Raw genomic sequence first — 18,422 nt, 5'->3', positions numbered from 1 at the left:
TTTTAGTTGGAAACAAAATTAAACAGTTAAATCAAGTGTCCCCAGATCTGGGGGACACTCCAAACATTTTTCAGGGCCCTTTTTTGGGGTTTTTTTGTGGGACTTTTGTTTTTTTTTGGGCACTAAAAGCATACATTTTTTACAAGTGCCCCCTATAAAAGGGGAGGGAGGCACTAAAACCGGCAATAAAACAAATGAAACTTTAAAACATATAAAATCAAATTAAAATTTGGTTGCCGGGGGTGACGATACAATCCAGTCCCTCGGGCGCTCACCTCTCGCGGAAGGCCGCGAGCTTACTGGTGGACACCGCATGCTCCATCTCCAGGGACACCCTGGCTCGAATGTAACTGCGGAAGAGAGGCAGGCAGTCGGGTTGCACGACCCCTCAACAGCTTTACAAATCTGTAAGAATACTCACAGGTGCATATATTACAGCGTCCAGCAGGATACTTGTGTCCAGTGGGTGAGGGTGAGCCCCCTTCATCATATGGACTGTGGGAGCCCATAAAATCCTCCCACCATATAGGACTAACCACCTTATCGGCTGGTGTAAAGGCGGCTATGGCCATGGGAAAACTGTTCACATTGCAGTCTGCCAGGCTGTTAATCCACTACGTCACACTATTCTCTAAGGGAAGGGTGTCAAGATATGAAAACAACAATTGATAGTAAAATCACAGTGGATGTCAAATTAACATATTGTTGGTGTCGCTGTAAACCTTCAGGCTTCTTCTCACAAAGCATTTCCAATAGTGAAAGCACCCTGATAAACAGAAAATCACTTTGCTATAAATTGTACCTTTGTGTCTGGAACTTCACTTATTTTACTGAGTGGGTGTTTAACTATTTTGAAGCAATTAAAAAAAATATTCTGTGTATAGCCTAAAATATCCTTGTTGACAATGGTACAAGACATTATTGGAAATGCACGCGTGTGATCTTTAATGAATTCATCAGTGCTGCGTGGGTCACTGCTCTTCTGCACAATCTCAGATCAGATGAGTTATCTTTATAGGGCATCTGTAAACAACTTTGTGTTGAGCACAAAAAAAAACTGCATCGTGACTGTTGAACTGTCTTGCGCTTAAGCCGTCCATGTACAACAATTAGTGCTCACTAACGAATGCATCTACATAACCAACACACAATTGACAAATGAACTTTTTGTTGTAAATGCGTTGGCTATTTTTACATCAATTTAGAAAATCAGCTTTAGATAATGATTTCAAATTATGGCACAAGTGAGCCTGCGACAGATGGCAACTTTAGTACATTAATGACCAGAAACCCAAATATTAGAAAACAGGTAATCCCAGTAGATCGTCTGATACTTTTCATCCACATCCTCTTACTCGTCATCAACTGTTGACTAATTTTGCACCTTGTGCTGTGAAACATAATCATAGGCAGTCCCTCGGAATCGAGGAAGACTTGCTTCCACTCTTAAAATGAGTTCTTAGGTGGCTGAACAATCCAAACCGAGAACCACAGTCTCTGTCACAGGTGGGAGATAGTTGTTGAGGGAAGGGGTAGGTGGAATAGGTTTGCCGCACGTTCTTTCTGCTGCCTGCGTTTTGCACATGGCTCATCCTGAAAACTTGCGTTGTACTGTAGCCTCTTAACTGAAAGCATCTGCTCCCATTTTACAGCCTGTGTTGTACTGTGTCTCCTCGATGGCCGAAGCTGAAACACCATCACCTTATACCTGCAGTAGGGTTTGAGTTGTGCTGTGCCTACCCTGCAGCCATCCTGTTGCATGCATTGATAGATCACGTTGATCAATCTCTTAATTGATAGCATCTCGATATTTGCTCAGTTGTGCTGCTCCGACTCAAAATCACTTGTTGAGATCAAAACGACAACAATTGAGCATCCATAATGCAGATGTATACACATGAAATGCTAAAAACATTGTTGTGCACCCGAGTCATCATTTTAGTATTTAAGCTATGTCACAGACCATTCAGTTCCCTTCTTTAGGCCTTTGATATTCCTAATGGGACAGGTGCCATGTGCCACGGGTGTGAAGACAATATTGTAATGCTTCCCTCAGTTTTTAATCCTTCTGAAGTGTTAATGATTAAGGATTAGATACTCTTTACAGGTAAAAGCATTGGAAGTTGAATTAATTACTAGGTTAATTCCGGAGATGAGGGGGTTGACTTATGAAGATAGGCTGAGTAGGTTGGGCCTATATTCATTGAAGTTCAGAAAAATGAGAGGTGATCTTATCGAAACATATAAGATAATGAGGGGGCTCGACAAGGTAGATGCAGAGAGGATATTTCCACTCATAGAGGAAACTAAGACGAGAGGGCACAGTCTCAGAATAAGGGGCCGCCCATTTAAACCTGAAATGAGAAATTTCTTCTCTCCGAGGGTTGTAAATCTATGGAATTCTCTGCCCCACAGTGCCATGGAGGCTGGGTCATTGTCTCCGCCTTAAATATAGTCAGACATATTTTTGAGCGATAAGGGTATAAAGGGTTATGGGGAGCAGGCAGGGAAGTGGAGCTGTGTCCATGATCAGATCAGCCATGAAATCAAATGATAGAGCAGGCTCGAGGGGCCAAATGGCCTACTCCTGCTCTTATTTCGTATGTTCTTATGTTTTAATTTAGCTAGGCTTGAAATTGTTGAAAAATTCTAAACGTGACAGGTGTAATGTTCATAATTTTGACAAACTGTCCAGTTTTAAAAAGGTCAGGCAGATAGGTCAAAGACTGTAACTGGACAGCAGTAAGTTAGCATCTGGGATGGTCCACCATATTACATTCTTCAGTTGGTTGACTACATTAGCTCTGATCTAGGCTACAAGGAATTTCTTGGCAAAGAAACAAACATTGCGGGCTCTGTCTGAACCATGTTTTCCGGCAACTGGCCACAAAGCATCCGAATCGTCAATATCATATCGCCATCTTAGCACTGTGTCACAGAGCCTGCATGAGAAGAAAAAAATGGAAGAACAATCTACCCAACCTAAAAGAAACTGGGAATCTTAAAATAAAAGGTAGCAGTCAGCATACGAACAATGACTGGCAGGTAAAGACCATCTGCTTCATCAAGCTTGACCCACACAATGGTGATACCTTGTGTTTCACAACATATACACTCCACCCCCCTCCCCCCCACTCCCAAAACCATGTGATCTCCTGGGAGAAGCAAAAAAGACAGATTTTAAAAACCCAGACCAATTTGCGGGGGGGAAAAAATCTGGGAAGTTCCTCTCCAACCCATCTCGGCGATCGAAACTAGTCCAGGAGATCATTCTGGCCTTGAATTCCCTGCAGTACCTACCTTCTGTAAGAGGTTCTCTCTACCGCAGCCAGAAACAAATCCAGCTTTCGCTTGGAGGAATTCAGTGAGTCTGCATCCATCACATGAAACGGCAACTTGTTCCAGATTCTCTGGAAAAAGAGCCACCTCCTAACGTCTAACCTAGATCTAGCCCTATACAACATAAATTTGTGACCCCTGGTCCTGCCCAACCTATTTAATTGAAATAAACTGTCAGCTGGAACACCGTTTAGTCTCTTCATTATCTTATAAACCTCAATCAGGTCCCCCCAAAGTCTACGCTGCTCTAAGATATAGCGACCCAGCTCTTTTAGTGTATCTGGATAACTAAGATGATTTAGACTTGGAATTAGTTTAGTGGTCCTCTTCTGCACCTTTTCCAGAGCCTCAATAGCACCCACCATGGGAGGAGACCAAAACTGGACACAGTATTCCAAGTGTGGCCTGACTAAGGTCTTGTACAAGGACAAAACAGTACGCCTCGTCTTATACTCAATTATCCTATGGATACACCCCAACACCCTATTTGCTTTAGCTATCGCTGCACGACATTGCTCATGGACCTTTAAGGATGTATGCACTAGAATATCCAAATCTCTTTCTATCTCCACCATCTTGAATGCCTTTCCCGGGAGGGCGTATGAATGTTGAGCATTTGCCCTGCCCACATGCATAATAATACCCTTTTCTAAGTTATACATCATTTTCCAATCTTGAGCCCAGTCTCCCAACACATTAAGATCTGCCTGAAGCAGACGAGCATCTTCTGCAGTTCTAACCCTCACACAGATCTTGGTATCACCTGCAAATTTTAAAATTGTGCCGCCAACGCCAAAATCCAGATAATTAATTTAAAGAGTCGGAGTTTGAGATTAGTGCTGTGGTTCAGCTGTCCTTCCCTTGCTGCCTCAATGTTTTCCATCAGTGAATCTGTTATCGGTAATGCAAGAGGACCTTTGTTGTAATTTAATTATGAACCCTTGAGTTTAACTATTTTCCATGTCAATGCTGAGAACGCCAACCTGAAACTGTCAGAGACAGCACCCACAAACCAAAGAGATAAGTAGTCGGCTGGCACACAGAGATGTGAATTACTTGGCGTGTACAGAAACCACACACAGCCTTTTCAAAGCTGAGTGGCAAAGGAAGTAAATAGCTGTTTAAAATGTCAAGTCGACTGTTTTGCTTCTTAGAGTATGGCCACAAGAAGAAACAGTTCTTGCAGCCACGCATTTCGACTTCAATAAGACAGATCATTTGCTGCGACAGGATAATTACATCTGATTCTTTGTACTATTTTATTTTTCTTGAAAACTGCTTCCTCCTTGAGGAAAATAAAATTTTCACTTAATTGATCCAGCTCAATTAGACTGGTATTATACCAGAATGAATATATAAATGTAGTCAAATGTAAAAAATCGTTTTAAATATGCATGAACGAAAATGCAAAGTAACAGACTGTAGGAGAAAAGTGCCAAAAGCAGTCCATTTCGTTCACAACTTATTTTGATCTCATTGAAAGATGTTTGGGAGACACTACATTTGAAAAATTTGTATAACCTATGCATTGATAATTCGACTGTTTCATGACTGCTAGCTGTCTAACTGCAGAAACTCACTAAAACCTATTTACTTTAACTACACCATTCCGTGGCTCAACACTTAACAAGCTGAAACACTCATTTTGCTGTGGTTTGCAAAGTACTAGGAACGAGGTTTCCCCCTACAATCCCCTAATTGGTGAATTTCCATTCTAGGGTGAGCAGTTTGAAGGAGACAAAGGTGCTTCCACCAAGAGATAAAGCTGGGAGTAAAAAAACATCAGAGGAGGCAAGACAATGTCTGCAGAAACAGCTCAATGGTGGCGTTGGCAGAAATCTCCAACTAGGTCACCCCTTAGTCAGATTTGACAGGAGTGCCCAAGCATTTTTTCTTTGTGCTAAAAACGTCCTTTTCCAAACCTCTAGGGCCACGAAATTCAAATAGGACAACCAGTGGATTAGAAAGAAGTGCAAAGAGAAAGGAGTTGCTTGGGCTTCGTGGTCCAGATGGCCAGGATTCACAAGTACTGGGATAACAGCACGGAGCAAAGCGGTGTTAAACAAAAAGTAGGAAAAGAATTTCTGATGATTCTGTCAATCTCATCTCGAAAATTAGCACTGCGCAGGAAATCAGCTCCATGCTGCAGAATCACACCAGTGAAACAGCAGCAGAATTTTCAAACACCTGTGCTACTTTACGTCCTGAGCCATAAAGTTACAGATAATGATTCATATCCAAATAGGCAAACAGCAAAGTAACATACTATTTACACGATTGCTGATCCAGGGCTGCATCTTAGGCTGGACAAAGAAAAATCACAGCCGAAACAAGTGTAGTGATAATAGATCTGTTTCAGAGCACAATTGTGGGTGGGTCGTCCTGCCTCCTACAGTGACTGCACTCCAAAAGTACTAGATTGGCTGTAAAGCACTTTGAGATATCCAGTGGTCGTGAAAGGCGCTATATAAATCCAAGGCTTTCTTTCCTAAAACGATCTCTACTTGCACAATTGAAGAGTACTGGACAGGAAGGGAGTTTAGGCTGCAGGTAAAGGATAGTTATACTATAGAATTTTAACCCTGGCATTTAATTAATTGGGGAAAAAAATTGATGCGTCCACTCATTGTTAGTTTGGATGGGTAAGACAGACACTCAGACACGACTTGCCTGAAGAACGCTGTATAACAGTCATTGATTCAGAAACTCTCAAATATACTACTTATTGATTCCAAAGCGATTCTGTATGAAAGCACACAGTTAACCATCAGTTCAGTGGAACCTTTAAAACATTTTAGTAAGAGAAATAATGTTGCTTGTTTATTAATGATGTGGAGTGCAATTTAAGTATTGCACACCAGGTGGTGTTAAATACCAATTCTGGCCACGCGGAAAACTGCAGTAACAAGATTACAGCAACACATGCAATCTGGACTCATTTATTGTCACCCTTTTCACAGAGGATAACCTGGGAAGCTTTGTACATTGGCAATCGATAGAAAGTTCGAAGTTCAGCAAATGAAAACTCTATTTATAGCATTGTGGATAGTGTGGGGGAGGGTGGAAAGGACTAGCTCAGAATATGGACTGGCAACATTCATCAAAAATAAGCATATTTTAAATAAAATTGATCACATATATACTGGAGATAACAGAGAAAAAATAATTTTTGCTTTAGAAATTTACCTATGTTAATATAAGAAAATCTTCTCCCTGAAGCACTCAAACTTGTCAAAAGGTCCTTAACCATCCTCGCTCCTTGACAATTTTGCCTTCTACCTTGCCCCTTACAGCAAGTAATAAGACCAAAGAATAGAATTAAAAAATAATAGAATATTACAGAAAACACTCCAATCTCTCTGGACAGCTCTGGTCTTTAGATGGTTAAATACGACTTGTCCTTTTGCACAAAGTAATCAGAGGCAAATCAGCAAAGGTACAAAGGTTTAGTAGTTGAAAAACAAGCCTCGGTGTGTAATCTAAATTTGAACAGTTGTGGTTTCCAGCCAGGACTGGACTGGTAAAGAAGTCTGTAGTCATGGATCTGTTATTGGGTAGTGTCTTTTCTACAGTCTGTGAGCATGCTGTGGAATCTATATGGGGTTCTGTAAATTGATATTTTCAAAGGTTTTACCATGCTGTTAGCTATACCTTTAATATAAATGACATGGTAATGGAATATTTCGTGCAATTGATGCCTTATCTGATGCAATTAACCCAAATCAGCTGTGGCTTAGTGGGTAGCACTTTTGCCTCGGAGTTATGGGTTCAAGTCCCACTCCAGAGATTTGAGCCCATAAATCTAAGCTGACACCCCAGTGCTGCACTGTCAGAGGTGCCGTTTTTCTGATGAGATGTTAAACAGAAGCCCCGTCTGCCCTCTCAGGGGAAGTAAAAGATCCATGGCACTATTTCGAAGAAGAGCAGGGGAGTTATCCCCGGTGTCCTGGCCAATTATCCCTCAATCAATATAACAAAAACAGATAATCTGGTCATTATCACATTTCTGTTTGTGGGAGTTTGCTGTGTGCAAATTGGCTGCTGCGTTTCCCACATCACAACAGTGACTACCTGTCAAAAGTACTTCATTGGCTGTAAACTGCTTTGAGACGTCCGGTGGTCGTGAAAGGTGTTATATAAATGCAAGTCTTTTTTTCTTTTTTAAGTCATTATTCTAAAAAGGGAAAGAGAAGGGCACATTTTGGATACAAAAGCTTAAAAGAAACCATTGACAAGCTCATTGCAGACAACAATTCGATCACATCGTCCTTCTGGGTGAAGTGCTCTTGTGAATTTGTTTGCTTTCCAGAGCTTACACCTTCTTCTGCCATCCTACCTTTTTGTGCCACTTTAAAAAGGTATCATACTTTCCAGTGCTCATACAGAGTTAAAACGGAGACATGTCATTTCCAGTAAGTTGACAATACGCAGCAGTTCATTTAGCAACAGCTTTAGAAATTGCGTTTTTGGGGGCAATACAGGGGAAGTTCTGAAAATATAATTCACTACAAAACTTCCACCCCACCCAACCCAAGTAAATGCCATATTGAACACGAATATCCAAAGTAAGCCACAGTCCACAATCATCATATTACTCCTGAATCCCCACAGTATTCATTTCTGATTAACAGCTTTCTTTTACACTTCTGTTCGGTGTATGTTTGTAAGCAACATCATGTCTTGTTGCAAAATCTCACACTGGTACCATTTATGTGAGTGTTAGGACTGTGGAAGAGAATGAAGTATTGCAAACAGATCTTGATGTGTTGGTGGAATGGTCCCGTGATTGACAAATGAAATTTTAGTGAGACAGTGCAGTGTTAAACACATGAGCGGGACTAAGATTACGTATAAATAAAGGAAACAGAACTACAGCTTGTGGAGAAAGAAAAAGATCTTCGTATCATAGTGCATAACTTCCTAAAAATTCACATCCAATGGCTTGAGGCTATAGCTAAAGCAAATAGGGTACTGGCTGCATTCACAAGGCTATTCATTATAAAACGATGCATACCATTTTGTCCCTGTACAAAACCTTGGTTAGGTCTCATTTAGAACACCAAGTTGAAATTTGTCTTGTGTGGTATCGTAAACAGATGGTATCACCTTATATGTCAATGGAACAGAGTATCGACGGGGCACACAACGGGCGCCGATAGGATATTGCCCCGTCCAAGATGAATTTCTAACCCACTCTGTCCAGTTTGGGTTCCCGCACATGGTGGAGGATATTAAGGATTTGGAAAAGATTCAGAGGAGGGCCATAGATTGATTTCTGGTTTAAAACACCTTAGCAACCTAGACAGGCTTAAAAGCTGGGTTTATTTACTTGAGAGCAGCATTTACTCAGAGGCAATTTGATTGAGGCCTATGAAATAATGAAGGGTCGAGATTGTGTCCACATTGACAAATTATTTCAATTAGAGAGGTTGGATAGGACCGGCATCACGCTTATAAGTTACACAAGGGTAGAACTAGGTTAGATGTTGGGCGCTGCTTCTTTTCCCAGAGAATTGTTGACAGTTGGAAGAAATTGCCGCTTGTGCGGTGACTGCTGATTCGATGTACACCTTCAAAAGAGAGCGGGACCAGCTTGTGGCTGGGGCAGGGGTCATGTCATACAAGAAGTGGCAACTATATAAGTCATGATCAATGTGAACTGCTGGACCAGTTTTGACTATCGGGGGGGCAAAAGGGGTCAAGAGGAAAGAATTTTCCAGATTCCCCCCACTTCCTCGCCACCACCACTAATTGGCCTTGGAGTTTTATCTAGTTATTTGCCTGTCCAGGCAAATTAGATGGCTTCTGGTGGGTAGATTATATGGCTCCTGGTATGTAGGGAGTGTGGATAATACATCATGACTGTATGGTACAAGTTGAATGGACTAGCTGGTCTTTTCCTGTCTGACATTTTGGTATGTTCTCAGTCACATGATCAACAACCTATTTGCTCAAGTGACAAAGCTCACAAGATGCAAACACTAATGTCACTCCACAACTTAAAAGATTTGCATCAGTGGGTTTGCATTTGTTTCACTGTTTTCCCTTATAAAAGATCACATCGTTGGTAATGGATATTATGGGAAGTCTTGAGATCGACAGTGGAGACATTCACAACTTGTACCAAGGTATCTTTTGTGACTGGACTTACTAAGGCCGCAGGCATCAGCCAACTGGTAGGTTACTGTAACCCAGCCTCAATGGATATCATTGTGAATTTGACCATAGCTTTTGCAACCCAAAGAATGGCTCCAAATCTACATAAAGTGTAACAAACCAAATAGAAGACATTTTAAGGTAGTACCAAAAATGTTTGGCAAAACAATTGGGCATGGTTTAATTTTTCTGGCAAATGAACTGGACACTGTGGTTTGTTCATGGAGCTATTTAGAATTAGATAATGTAATTCAGCGCAAAAAAATTCTGGAGGAGAAAAAGTCACCCTGCCATTTTATGATCAAATTTAGAAATTTCGGTCTAACAAATCTTTATATAAAAAAAACATTTTCCCGGAGACTCACTGATGCTGTAAAAAGGTTGGTTTCTTTGTGGCTCAGTATGCTTCCACTCATTTTACAGTTTTTCTAGCCCACAGATCATACTTTTAATTGTGGCTACTCTGGAAGTTTCTATGATAGGCAGTATAGCCATTCACAGTTCGTATCAAGGTATGTCTTTTCTGAACTAAAAGCATGCATACGTGAGCCAACTTTTCATTAGAAAGTAAAACATTAAGGATATTTATGATTCACTTCCAATCAATCATTCAACTATTGTGAAATATATTTTTCTATTAGTTTTACTTCCTCTTCCTCAATGTCTAGTCAGAAACTCTGCAGTCCTGATATTTCCGGGGAGGGTGCGGAGGAGGCTGGAAATAGCTGAGGAACCCAGTGACATGGAGGTCCTGTCGAATTTAATGGCCTATGTGGCAGGTTGGGAAGACGTCACCGTTTGTTTCATTTTAAACCCCCCAATCCTCTCTCGCCCACCATGGAGGGGGGGGGGGGGGGGGGGGGGGAAATACGGGGGAGAGATTAATATCAAGGCCAATGATTCAAGGTTCAAAGACCCTGACTCTTTCATGCATAAACGGAGGTAAAATGACATCCATCATGGTTTTTTAAAAAAAATTAACATTTAACATCTTTCACTGAATACAGGGCAACAGGGCGCTTTAAAAAGTACTTAATTGATTGTAAAGTGCTTTGGGACATCCTGAAGTTGTGAGTGGCACTAAATAAATGCAAGTCTTTCTTTCTTTCAAATATACACTTCTCTATTTTGCAAGTGTCATGTATTCAACTATCATTGTAACCCATGTATAAGCTGATCCAAGTTGTACACCCTGAGAACATTGACCACAAGGGGTAAACTTGTGGGAGACACTCCTAACCTGGACTTTCAGGTATAAAAGGGGAAGCTCCACCCACCTTCATCACTTGAGGTCTTGGTAATAAAGGTAACTGGTCACAGAGTGACCTTCTCTCAAGTATGGGCCTCATGTGCATTTATACTGTATAGTAAGGACATATCAGCAAGCTGTAATTTAATTCACTATGTCATAACAAATCGCTCCTTTATTACTTGTTTTCATCCAGAAGGCATGTAAACATACAGTAAAAAGGAGGCATCTTTCGAGCAAAATATTTTTTTTTGCCAATTGTGCATCGGCTATCATACACAAAGTAATTTTACCATGAACGCTATACATTCTCATTACAATATTAGCACAAGATGTTAGTAACACAAAATATACATTTTGATAATTGAGCAAAAGTATTAAGAAAGTCTAATTTTACCGAATTATTGGATGAATATTTAGTAAATTAAAAATATCTTGTATTGATCTTTTCAGTATAATTGTCGGAGATTAGTAGCCTTAGTGATTAGAGCTAGAGAATTAAAATTAACTCAGCTTTGAATAACACATGGCATCAACTGATGAAATGCCCCCAGGGATTTTTCAAAATAAATCTGTTTTCTATCCAGGTCTATCAACATAATATTCAATACAATACTCTTGGAATTAAAAAAATATCCATATTGGATTTTTAAAAAAAAAACTGTTAAAATATGTAAATTCAAAATATTAATATGTAAACAAAATATGGAGTCGCAATAATAAGAAACAAAACTAGTCCTAGTGACCTTATTGAGGAAAGAAAGACTTGGATTTATATAGCGTCTTTCACGATGTCTCAAAGTGCTATACAGCCAATGAAGTACTTTTGGAGCGTCGTCTGTTGTAATGTAGGAAACGCAGCAGCCATTTTGCACACAGCAAGCTCCCACAGACAGCAATGTGATAATGGTTTTTGTTATTTTGACTGAGGGATAAATATTGGCCGGGAATAACTTGTCTGCCCTTCTTCAAAATAGTGCTATGGGATCTTTTGCGTCCACTTGAGTGAGCAGACGTTACCTTGGTTTAACGTCTCATCTGAAAGTCGGCACTTCCAACCGCACTCCCTCAGCATTGCACTGGAGTGTCAGATGAGATTTTTTGTGCTCCAGTTCCTGGAGTGAGACTTGAACCCACAACCTTCTGACTCAGAAGCGAGTGTGCTACCCACTGAGCCACAACTGACACTTGAACACAAACCAATTGACGCACCACTAAAATTCATTAACATTTCACCTGTGATAATTATTGCTTGGTTTCAATCGCACTTAAAAGCACCGGCAATTAAAACAAATTAAACTTAAAAACGTAAAATCAAATTACTGCTTTTAGTGTCCCCCTTCCCTTTTATAGGGGGCACTGGGGAAAATTGTGATTTTAGTGCCCCAAAAAAAAAAACAAAAAAAGAAAAACACAAAAAAAAAAGGGGGGGAAAAAAAAAGGGCCTTGTAAATGTCTGGAGTGTCACCCAGGTCGGGTGGCACCGTTTAATGTTTTATGTTTTGCAGGTGAACTCCAAAAAAAAAGAGTTTCAATCGCACTTAAGTCAGCAATTGGAATTCATAAAGCAATGTGCCATGTTTTGAATTTTTGAATGAAATTGAAAACTTTCAACTCAAGTACATATTGTTAGAATGGTTTCAATATTTAAAAACAAATGGCATCTAGATTGCATTCTGAATAAAGTGATGCTGAAAATAAGTGAGTTTGACAAAATATATTTTTGGCAATACATAACTTAGTAAACACCTTGCAGAGACTGACAACTGACAGTCTAATCAGTCACTTGTGAATGGTGCTATGGTAATGAGCTACCAATCAGGCGGATGAAAAAGGACACAGCATTACAAGACCATGCCAGAAAAGATTACACGTTGGTTATCGGGACTTCCGTTTTGGATTCCGGCTCAAACCTGATTTTCCATTCATGAAGATAGATGCTCACATCTCATTAATGCAGGAATATCTTCTTGTGCAGTGCTGGTTCCTTATAAATAAGTGACCTTCTGAATGCTGTTAAAATAAATTAACCCCTTCCTTTACTGTCTCTTTCCCATCAGACAGCAGAAATTTCTGTTCAAAGATTTTCCAAGTTACTCCCTAACCTAGAGCTTATCAAATGGGTAGAACCCTAATGTGGATATCAATTCCAATGGAAAAGAGCTGGCAAGATCCTAGGAATTCAACCTGCAATCTATACCACCCCAGTTCTATGCAAGATGTCTCGCAGCTTGTATGGAACTGGACCATGAGTGACCTTCCATGGGAAAAAGATCAAACTTTGATCCCAAAACAAGCTTCACAAAGAAGCAATTACTCCCAGCCAACACTACTCTTGGTCCAATACTTCTGCAAATATTTATTTCAAAGGGGGAACAATGCTTTTAAATAAGAGTCAAAAACCACCTTCAGAATCAAAGCCTCCAATTTTTGATTTCTTCGATATTAAATGTTTCAATGAGCTATCGAAACAGACTGCTTCTGTATTATTTCCCCTGTAGATTAACTGTTTATTCAGCATCCATTTCAGACAAGGCTCCACATTACAGCCCATTTACCAGAAAGAGCAAAATTGTTGAGCTCCATGTGTCCATTTTTCTGATCATTGAGAGTACTCCAACGAATATCCATAAAACCTTTATAAAATCCCAAACACTAGTTACATGGCTCCAGCTCCGATTTTACTCTCCATCAGCGGCTGCAACAGAAGTGAGCTATTTTTCTGAGTCACACAAAGAGTAGCCCTAACAAGTGAGAGAACAGAAATCTCTCTTCAGTTACAAGTTAATGTAATGTGTCAACCTACTCAATTTCCCAATCTCAATAGCAAGCACATCATTGCTTAAAAGCTTCAGAGAACCAATTATTAACATACATTCTAGGCTTGCTGGATTCCCTTTTTTTAATAAATAAAGATAAAATAAGCATCAAAGGCTCAGAGTGTGAGAAGTGACACGCTATACATTAGCATTTGCTGCATTCTTTAAAAGATAAGAATGTTTATTCTTATGCTGTCAACAAGACAGATTCAGTATTCAAATAGTTAAATTAACGACTACAAGATGGCAAAAAATTGGATTAAAAAGATTCAAACTGTAAAAAGACAATAAAAAAACAAAAAATGGAAAAATACAGTACATCATCCCAATGGAATCATCTGTGTAATGCTAAATATCTCCACACTAAATTTATCAGTAACAGACCAGCCTTGGCTAGGCTCTAACTGTATGGTTATATAACCAATAAATGGCAACCCTCCATTTTTTCTCTTAACCATCTGTGCAATTCTGGTGCTCACGCAGAATCTGACTTCACCCTAGTTCTGCACCCTGGTTCCAACAGAAGGCGTTGATGTTTTGTTTAATGTGTTTCGTTCTACCAGCCGTTAATCAATTGCATTCAATGCAGTGAACTTTGAAATAGGAACAGCTCCACAATGGAACAGACTTGAAGAGCAAACACTGATTAAACCCTGGTATTGATATTTTTATAATATGCTTATACAGAATGAAATGGCATTTTGATTTGACAATTTGCCCGAAAAACTGATGTACAAATCACCCAGGTTTTATGACTTCAATTTTAAAAAATGTGACTTTTGCATTCTGAAATCTATTATAGTATTTTGTACAGGCGAGTAGCTATATACTACTAAAGAGACTTCAATTTAATTAGGCATTTCAAATCATACATGAAGACATTTCTTTTTTGAGGTACATTAATTGAAAAAAATAATTGAATATGGGTTGTTTTTACATTTCAATTGATGGTCAGGTGGTAAGGGGACATTTCAACATAATGACAAAATCTACAGTGCAGAAAAGGGACACGGAAAGTGGTAATGGCACTGATTTTTCAATAAGTTCGTACATGCATTAGTTTCTCATTGCCAGGTGTGTTTCAGGCCATGAGGTGAAGCGTCTTGCAATGATGCAATATTTACATTTGGGGAGGGGGAGGGTTAAAGTGATCGTGTGTTGGAGACATCTAACCCAGATCCATCCACTCCCTGAACGAATAATACTTTGTGCAAAAGAACAAGATCTGATGGGTAGAAAAAGACTAGTAAGAGGGGATGGGGATTAAATATCCTCGTTTATGGATTCTATGAATTTTAAAAATCTAAGATTCTGCTCATATGTCATCTTCCCTAGATCTTGCAGCTGATATAAAACAGAAAATGCATATTTTGGACATGCAGTTCACTTTGAAAACGCTTTTCATACTTGTTACTCCGGGTAAAACATAAAATGGAGAATTAAAATGCGTTAAAACCAGCATGTAAACATTATGGTTATCTCAAAGTAGCTTAATGCCTTCATTCCCAGAAATCTAATTACAGCTTTCCCTTCTGTAACATTTAGATTTCATTCACACCTATTGCACGTCAGATGGAGTCGAAACCAACAGGGCTCCATCTGCCTCCCCAGCAGAGGATATAACAGCCATTCTCTTAAATCACCAATCATGCAGCATCCTATAATTTGCGCCATCCTATATTCTGATACTAATGCCATAGTCAGAAAATAATTAGAACTGTGTCAGTGATGGGAAAATTCACAGGATGCCCAAATGTAGCAAATAAGGTGTCCAGGCAATGCACCAGTACCTACAATGAGCTGCCTTCTTCATTCTATCAATTTCCTAATCCTCCATTTTATATCCGACCTCTTTGAGCTTAAAGCGCGCAACGACACGACAGATGATAACACAGATAGTAGACTACATAAGTTAGAAATACCCCCCCAAATTCTTAAAAAGCTTTTTTTTCCCTAAAAGGCATACACATATTTTATACTGAACATAACCAACTCTGTTCAATATTAAAGATAGAAGATCGTGGAAACGCAGTCAATCAGTACCTACAACAGAAACCAAACATTTCAGGGTCTGACCAAGCTTACTTTCTCATTTTCTGATTTTTGATTTAGATTTCCAATTGCGACTTTTTTAAATATAGCTTTTAAAAAAAAACAAATGAGGTGCTTGTACTTAGCTACAAGAAGAAATATAAAACCTGGTTCATTCTTTGCCCTTCCTCAGAAGTATATACCACATAAATAAATTACATTTGTGGAAGATCTTCCCTCCTATCCTGGATATGGGCAAAGATTGAAGTTAGACTGTAAACCCAATCTCATGTATGGTGACTGCAGTTGTTGGACTCCTTATAAATCAGTAGTTTATTTACTAGAGAGATAACACGCCTTTCAGAAATGTATGTTCAGCGGTAATCAATGTTATTTTGAACATATAGTTAGGGACATTTTGAGGGTGGCAACTCCTTGAACTTTGATTCCTTAAAATAGTCATGCTGAGCAGGAGACATTTAGCCCATTCTTCAAAGGCTGCAGCAGGCACATTAGTTACAGTAGGTAGGTGTGTGCTTTGATTTCCCTGCCCTGATTCTGTACACCATTGTTCAGCACACACAAGGACTGAGATACACAGAAGCACTTGGCGACCCCCACACGCATGCCCCCTCCCCCGGATTGATCCGCTCTGACAGATCTCGGTCACTGGGACGCTCTCGCAGTCTGGCAGCTGATCAGCACACCGCCTGCCATGATGCAGTATGCACACACTGAAATAATCATTTTAAATAAACCCGTGCAAAAGTACGCCATAGCAAAATCTGCACAGCAGAGTGCACATAGATCTGAGCTACCGGGGGGTGGGGAACTACACGGGATAAGCACGCCTACTGGAACATAAACAAAGTTCCTGTTCAAAACAAACCAGCAATGTTCTTGCAAGATGAGACGAAGTTACAAAGCATTGATTTTACATGCAGTTTCACACGCGAACTTTGTAACCCATTCCCATCAAAAAATCTGCAAGTCCTCACTGAACAAACCATACAAGTGCAGGATGCAAGGCAATCGAAAACTGATCAGCAAGAACAACTCCCGATCCCTTTTAATACACGGATCGAGGCCAGTGCAGTGCGCAACTAGAGGATTATACATAGTGGAAATAAAATTAATGGATCGGATCGCGGCTGACTTAGAAATGCAAGCGGGTAAGAAACGGCCAATTGACTGAAAGCGGCAAACGCTGACAGTTTGCAGCTCGCTCCACACACCGAACGAGCAGCAAGAAAATACAACATTCCGAGAAGGGTCATCTTCAGAGGAAGCGTCGCGCACCAAATGTCGGGACTTCAAACTTAAAACATTACTATTCATCACAGAGAAGACGTGATTAGAGCCAACCGACTCGAGTCCCCCTCCCCTCCAAAAAAAAACCTATCTTTTTGGGTGAGAAATAAAACTGCTAACTCTTCACATAACCGAAAGCACCAAAACATTTTCAAGTAAAAAAAAAGCGTGGCTCATCATGAACTTACCTCTCATGGTTGCTACTTGCACGGTGATCTCATGTAACAAATGGGGGGATGGAAGAAGGAAAATAAACAAAACAGAAAGAGAGGAAATGTCCCAGGCAGCGCAAGTTTGCTGTGGATGGAGATGAGCCGCCTTGATGGACAATGACTCACTCTCTCACCAACTCCAGGGGAAGCGAGTCCAGGCGGCGGCGGCGACAGCAGCGGCAGCATGTGGAGCCTTCACATGACGCGCCGCTCCTGCCCGGCTCGCTCCGCCTCGGCTTGTCCTATTTCTGGCGGGGCCGCCCCTCCCCTCTCTCCTCTCATTGACCCATTGCAGGCCAGCCAATCCACTGGGCGCCGTCTCCTCTCTCACACACACACACACACACACAGAGTGGCTGTCAGTACCTCTCTCACTCTCCCTACACACACCTCTCTCACTCCCCTCACACACACACACAGAGTGGCTGTCAGTATCTCTCTCACTCTCCCTACACACACCTCTCTCACTCCCCTCAAAACACACACACACACACACACACAGAGTGGCTGTCAGTACCTCTCACTCTCCCTACACACACCTCTCTCACTCCCCTCACACACACACACACACACAGGGTGGCTGTCAGTACCTCCTCGTTCACACACACACACTCACACAGCGGCTGTCAGTAGCTCTCTCACTCCCCTCACACACACACACACAGTGGCTGTCAGTACCTCCTCTCTCCCTCTCCCTCTCCCCTCACACACACACACCTACCGTTTGCTTTCACTTCAGTATTTGCTTTTGACGTGTTAAATATTTCCAGACAGGAAGTTTGGGGAATATACACTAGGAGGGGGAAACAGATACTTTTTATTAACTTGTATCCACCATAGTAGCAGCTTTTGGGGGGATACAACCGGGAACAACAATGTTACCTGTGGAATATTTTACATTTAATATATTATTGGTGCGTTTTCACAGGATAAGGGACCTAGGATGCATTTTAATCTTCGCTTAAATCGCGAATACATTTATTTCTATATCCTGAAAGTTCAATTGACAAGATGTAACAGGATATTTACCTCAAATTCAATAATAAAAGCGAGTTTAGTTGTTTAGAGCCATCGCAAATAGTGTGATTTCGATGTTGAAAGGCAATTGATCACATTGACAGCGGTTTGGAAGAATCTTTTAAAGGACATGAATATTCATATCAGAGACTCCACTCCTGACAACAGCGCGAGCAAAACTGGGAACCCAGGTGAAAATATTGTTTTAACTGGCCTAATTCGAATTCGTCTTTTGAGATTTAACTAAACTAATAAATTGAAGAAAATAAAACATTGCACAATTGCTTA

At 40.4% G+C, this 18,422-nt stretch overlaps 1 protein-coding gene across 1 annotated transcript in view; it reads right to left on the bottom strand.

Annotated features, from left to right (window-relative positions):
* Positions 1-17,287, bottom strand: part of LOC139229159 (nuclear receptor ROR-beta-like) — a 64,995-nt gene extending 47,708 nt beyond the window's left edge. The window contains exon 1 of the mRNA XM_070860821.1: positions 17,094-17,287. Within this exon, the coding sequence (XP_070716922.1) occupies positions 17,094-17,100 (7 nt within the window). The 5' untranslated portion in view covers positions 17,101-17,287. The remainder of the gene's footprint in view (positions 1-17,093) is intronic.
* Positions 17,288-18,422: the final 1,135 nt, after the last annotated feature.

Source organism: Pristiophorus japonicus, chromosome 18 (genome assembly GCF_044704955.1).
Source record: "Pristiophorus japonicus isolate sPriJap1 chromosome 18, sPriJap1.hap1, whole genome shotgun sequence".
NCBI lineage: Eukaryota > Metazoa > Chordata > Chondrichthyes > Pristiophoridae > Pristiophorus > Pristiophorus japonicus.
The sequence above is the reverse complement of the archived record's forward strand: the minus strand, read 5'-3'. Positions and strand labels throughout refer to the sequence as shown.